Source organism: Antechinus flavipes, chromosome 4, assembly GCF_016432865.1.
Source record: "Antechinus flavipes isolate AdamAnt ecotype Samford, QLD, Australia chromosome 4, AdamAnt_v2, whole genome shotgun sequence".
Lineage (NCBI taxonomy): Eukaryota > Metazoa > Chordata > Mammalia > Dasyuromorphia > Dasyuridae > Antechinus > Antechinus flavipes.
Window position 1 is genome coordinate 256,733,214 of NC_067401.1, and position 6,000 is coordinate 256,739,213.

The 6,000-nt window shown below is 35.4% G+C and overlaps 1 protein-coding gene across 1 annotated transcript in view; it reads left to right on the top strand.

Moving 5' to 3' along the window:
* NT5E (5'-nucleotidase ecto) overlaps positions 1-6,000 on the top strand; it is an 81,454-nt gene extending 75,454 nt beyond the window's left edge. The window contains exons 8-9 of the mRNA XM_051997357.1: positions 2,370-2,570; positions 5,469-6,000. Of these exons, the coding sequence (XP_051853317.1) occupies positions 2,370-2,570; positions 5,469-5,632 (365 nt within the window). The 3' untranslated portion in view covers positions 5,633-6,000. The remainder of the gene's footprint in view (positions 1-2,369; positions 2,571-5,468) is intronic.

A 6,000-nucleotide genomic window follows, 5' to 3' on the forward strand; every position in this document is an offset into this window, starting at 1 on the left:
TATTTCTTTGGGATATAAGCCCAATAGAAACACTGCTGGATCAAAGGGTATGCACAATTTGATAATTTTTTGGGCATAATTCCAGATTGCTCTCCAGAATGGTTGGATTCGTTCACAACTCCACCAACAATGCAATAGTGTCCCAGTTTTCCCGCATCCCCTCCAACATTCATCATTATTTTTTCCTGTCATCTTAGCCAATCTGACAGGTGTGTAGTGGTATCTCAGAGTTGTCTTAATTTGCATTTCTCTGATCAATAATGATTTGGAACACTCTTTCATATGAGTGGTAATAGTTTCAATTTCATCCTCTGAAAATTGTCTGTTCATATCCTTTGACCATTTATCAATTGGAGAATGGCTTGATTTCTTATAAATTTGAGTCAGTTCTCTATATATTTTGGGAATGAGGCCTTTATCAGAACCTTTAACTGTGAAAATGTTTTCAGAACTATTCTCCCTCCTCTAATACCTCTTGTCTATTCTTCATCTGCACCTCATTTGTATGACAACCTTTGTTTTGAGCTGTTGTATTGTTGATGTCAATCTTAAACATATACTATAAATTTCCCATGCAAAAAATAAATAAGAATTTATCCATCTTGAGTTCCTTGAAATTGCTCTCTGATATTGGCTCTTACATGTTCAATTTTTTATTAAGTTCAGGTTTGGTTTATAGAAAATCCTGAAAATCTGCAAGTTCATTGAATGTCCATTTTTTTTCTCTTTCAATATTATAAAAAAATTTTGCTGGATATGATATTTCTGGCTGCAGACCTAGTTCTTTTGACTGTCTGTAGATCAGATTCCAGGACCTGCAGTGTTTTATTGTAATTGCTAATAAGTCTTGTGCAATTCTAATTTTGTAGCTCCAGCATATTTCAATTGTTTTTTCCTTGTTTCTTGCAAAATTTTCTCTTTGATCTGGAGGTTTCAAAATTTGCCAATAATATTCCTATGTGTTTCCCACAGAGGAATCTTTTTGAGGTGGTGATTGATAGGGTTGTTTTCTATTTCTACTTTCCCTTCATGTTCTATCACTCCAGGACAATTTCTTTGGATTATTTCCTCCATTATTGCCTCAAGATCCTTTTTTTTTGGTCACATCTTTCAGGTAGTCCAATTATTCTTACATTTTCTCTTCTTGATCTGTTCTCCAGATCTGTTTTTTTTCTTATACAATGTTTCAAATTCTGTTCTATTTTTTCATGCTTTATAATCTGTTTTGTTATTTCTTGGTCTCTTACAGCTTCACTGGCTTCCCCTTGCCCAATTCTAATTTTCAATGAGTTATTTTCATCTTTGAGACTATATCTCCTTTCATACTTGGATAACTTTCTTTTCATAATCTTGGTTTTTTTGGATGGTTTTTATTATTATTTTTGTTTTAGTTTTTCCTCAATGTCTCTCATTTGACTTCTAAATTCTTTTTTGATTTCTTCAATAAATTTTCTCTGGGCTGGAAGCTATTTCACATTACTCTTTGGGGTGGAAGCTTTTTTTACTTCAGTATCCTCTCTGAAGATGAACCCCAGTTTTTCCTGCTCCCATAGTAGGTATCTGTGGTTGGGTTCTTTCTTCTTTATTGGCTCATTTTTTAATAAGTATTAGTATAAGCATCTCTAATTCTGAGATGGAGGGATAGTGTCTCTGGCTTCCATATACACATACAGTGTCTCAAGTTTTAATGTTGTCTACATTTTAATAAGTTTAAACTGTGCTAAGATTTTGGGGAGAGATATTTCTTTAAATTTTTATTCCAATATTTTATTTTTACATCATCCTCATTTCACTTATATTCCTTCCCTTTCCTGATCCAGAAAGTCATTCTTTACTAGCAAGAATAAAGAAAAAAGAGGAGTGGTCAGCAAAACTAACTTCAGCCATGTCTGAAATAATAAACAATGTTCCATACCTATAGCTCCCAGACCCTACCTCTATAAAACAGGAAGGAAGATGAATTTTCTCTTCTTTGTGGATCAAATTAGTAACTATATTTGCTAGCAAATATAATTAATAATAATCATATCATATGTAATTAACAATGCCATATAATAATAGCATTTGCTATCCCAGTTACAGTGTTAGTAATCATTGGGTACATTAGACTTCTGGTTCTGTTTACTTTATTCTGCATTGCTTCATATTTTTTCCTATGATTCTCTGAATTTTTTTAGTTTTGTCCTTTTTGACGTCATATATCATAGTTTGTTTAGCCATTCCCTTTTGTGCAATGGTAATCACAACCTCACTTGGAATAATTGTGCATTTCTTCCCTCCATCTTCCAGTGAGATTTCCACTCAAGACCTTGTCTTTCTTCAGAAACCCCTAAATTCATCAATAACTTAAATATACATTTCTTTCCTAGGAATCCATGTAGTCTATGATCTGAAACAAAGTCCTTGGCAGAGAGTAATTAGTTTAGATGTCCTTTGTACCAAGTGCCGAGTGCCAACTTATGTGCCTCTCCAAATGGATGAAGTCTACAAGCTTGTCCTCCCAAGCTTCCTTGCTGAAGGAGGGGATGGATTCCAAATGATTAGAGATGAATCTTTGAAGCATGATTCTGGTAAGTCTAAGAACCATTTTACTTGCAGTACATCTCCATGCACACATGATATATTTTATGAAGACAGACAGAAAAGAAAAAGCAAAATCAGATTCTTAGCCACCATTACTATTTACATTCAATCTGAGTCAATCAGAACCCAAACAATGACCAAATGGGGCAAGTCATTTCTGCTTTGGTCAGAAATCCTGAAGGTCTTCCCCTCCCAGAATCATTCATTTATATATATATACACATATACATATATACTTATATGTATATGTGTGTGTGTGTGTGTGTGTGTGTATTTGTTTGTTTAGACTAGGTGAAAGAGGAGATTCTTGTCTCAATTGCTACCCAGTCCTAAGCACTGAATGGATGTAGCCTCAGTTAAACTGAGACCTATTGAAGACCTTATATAATTATATTATTAGATAGGTATCTATTATTATAGATAAGTACAAAATGAATTCTAGAAGACAGTATTGAAGAGAATCACCAAAGGTTTTAGGTAGAAGGTAACATTTAAAGAAAGCCAGGAATTGTCGGCATCTAGGTGGTGCATTGGCTAGAAGTCTGGTTCTGGGACCAAATCCAGCTGCAGACACTTACTATTTAACTTTAGCATATTACATAATCTCTTTGCTTCAGTTTTCTCATCTGTAAAATAAAAAATAAAAGGGCGGGGGGGCTAAAATAGGAATTTTTTTAAATGGAGTTAATATAGTGCCAACCAAAGTGGTTTGGGGATCAAATGAGATAACAATTGTAAAATTACTTAGCACAGTGTGTGGCACATAGTAAACAATATATATATATATAAATATTATATGTCAGGTAAACAAATAAACAAAAAAGAATGGACTTGGAATCAGGAAGACCTTTGTTAAAATTTAGACTCAGATACTTACTAGTTATGAGATCATTGGCAAATCACAATCTCTGATTCAATTTCCTCATCTATAAAATGGGCATAATAATAGTATCTATGTAACTGGATTGTTGTGAGAATAAAATGAGATATTTGCAAAGCCTTTTACAAACCTTAAAGCACTACATAATTGTACTTATTACTACAGGCAGAGATGAGGAGGGAGTGCATTCCAGACATGAGGCAAAGCCAATGCAAAAGCATGAAGATGTTAAATGCATTGTCAAGTGTGCTGATCAACATTTAGGCCAAAATAGCTGAACTGAATAGAATAAATGAAGAGGCATAGATTATTTTAAAATATTGGGAAGATAGAAAGAGACCAGGTTATGAAGACCTTTAAATTGTCCAAAAGAGGAGCTTATATTGATGATCCTAAGCATAATTATGAGCCACTGGAATTTACTGAGTAAAAGAATGATATGGTCACAGAAGCAGTGTCATAACAGCACAGAACATTAGACGTAGCAAAGAACTCTATTGGTTATTTTGTCCAGACCTTTCATTTTACAAATAAGGAAATTAAAGACAAAAGTTGAAGGAATTTCCTTAAGATCATTTAACTTCATTTTCAGTTCCATTCTTCCCAAGGGCCTTGTGCTTTTTGTGACCACTCACTCACTCAGATCATTCAAGACAGACAGGAAAAAAAAATTTTAAACCCACTATGGAAGGAAGAGAAGAAGGAAAGAAGGAAGGGAAAAAACTCCTTTGAGTCACCTGCTTTGAAAAAATCCCAGCAACAAAGTCATACTCCTTTTTGTTTTCCTCAGCAGAAGATAATAGATGTATAGACACATGATCAGAACTTAGATGGTCTCTCCTTTTCCTCATCTAATTGCACTTCGTTTCACTTCACTTTCACTTCAGCTGTTGTTTTTGAGGACCAAGGGAAATGAAGGGGAAAAGTGCTATTTGAACAAAAATTTGGTTCCTAAGAGAAGACTAGAAGGAAAAAGGAAGTAGAATACCATAAGGAGTGAGCTTGATGCTAGGGATCATTTCATAATAGGAAGGCTGGTGCTATGTGCAAGAGGGAGGAAGATGTAAGGGGAAGAAGAACAAGATGAAAGGAAATGGGAACAGAAAATCTAAATCCTCTCCATGCTATTCTACTGGCAGTGGAAGGATTTTCATGCTCAGCTCTAAATCTTCCAGGCCCAGGCTAAGGGATGTTAGAAATTCTATGGATGACAATTTCTGACAAGTGAAAACATCTAAAAAGTTAACTGAACCTACCAGGGTCAAGATAAACAGACCATTTCAGTTTGCCACACCACTATTACTGATCTAGTTTGCTCTGTGTTCCTCTGCTTTAAGTACATATTTCCATATCCACAGGCAAAGTCTTGAGACAGGACATAGAGGACAAGCTTGAGGCTCAGGAAGAGCAGCATTCAAGTCTCATCTCTGACACATACTGGCTCTGTGACCATGGAAAGTCACTTATCTTCTCAGGGACCCAAACTTTCTAAGACTGAAAGTTTAGGGGAGTTGCTGCTTTACATTGCTAGATAGAGTTTTCATACCAGGGGTTTTCCATACTGATATAATCCCAAATCAGGGATACTCAGTGACAATACATTCCCCACATCTGAACTACAGACTTTCCCAAGTATAATTCTGCTGTGGTCACCACAATTATCTACATTTATTTGTAGTCAGACCGCATTGTTCTCCCCACCATCATCACTTTCTCCTTTTGGAGAAGAAATCCCCACATTTGCCTAACTTCATTTTATGGACTACTCAGGACCTTATGAAAGGGACAGGCAAGATTAGTCTCCTATCCCTGCAGAAAAGAGGGAAGAGGCAATAATGGTAATAAGTCTTTTCCATGCTTGTCTATTCCCAAAACCCTTTTCAGGTGGGCAAATTTTCCTTAATAGCTTAATCCCAAGAAGAATTGGAAAACTAAACCAATTTTTCACTGTATTTCCTCCTTTGTTCTTTTCTGCTGCCTGTCATTTTCTCTGTTTATTTTCTAGGTGACCAAGATATCAATGTAGTTTCTGAATACATCAACAAAATGAGGGTAGTTTATCCAGCGGTTGAAGGCCGGATCAAATTTTCTTCAGGCAGTCACCTTCAAGCAAACCTCTTCAGCTTCTCCCTCACATTTTTGGCGTTGGCTTGGATTCTTCACCAGTAATTGAGTTTTTTCCATAAAATTTATGGGAGGGGGTGAACAAATTGTTAATTTAGTGTCAAAAACAAGTTTTAAAAGTGTAAAAAACAAACAAAAATCTTTAGACAGTGGTTAAGGTTCTGATTTGTGCTCAGTAACCTACCATTATGAAAATACAATTCAGCTTCATAGGTCTCCCTAAAACTTCTTCCTGAACTTTGTAACAATTCTTAGTCAGGATGGGGTGGGGTGAAAGGGTGGGAGTAAAGTACTAGAAGGTGGAGGGGGAAGAACTAGAAAGCCATGGATAAACAAAAAATAAAACAAAAACCATGTAAGAAACAATGTATCCCACACTAAATTTATTAAACTTTTTACCTTTTGTGCCTTAA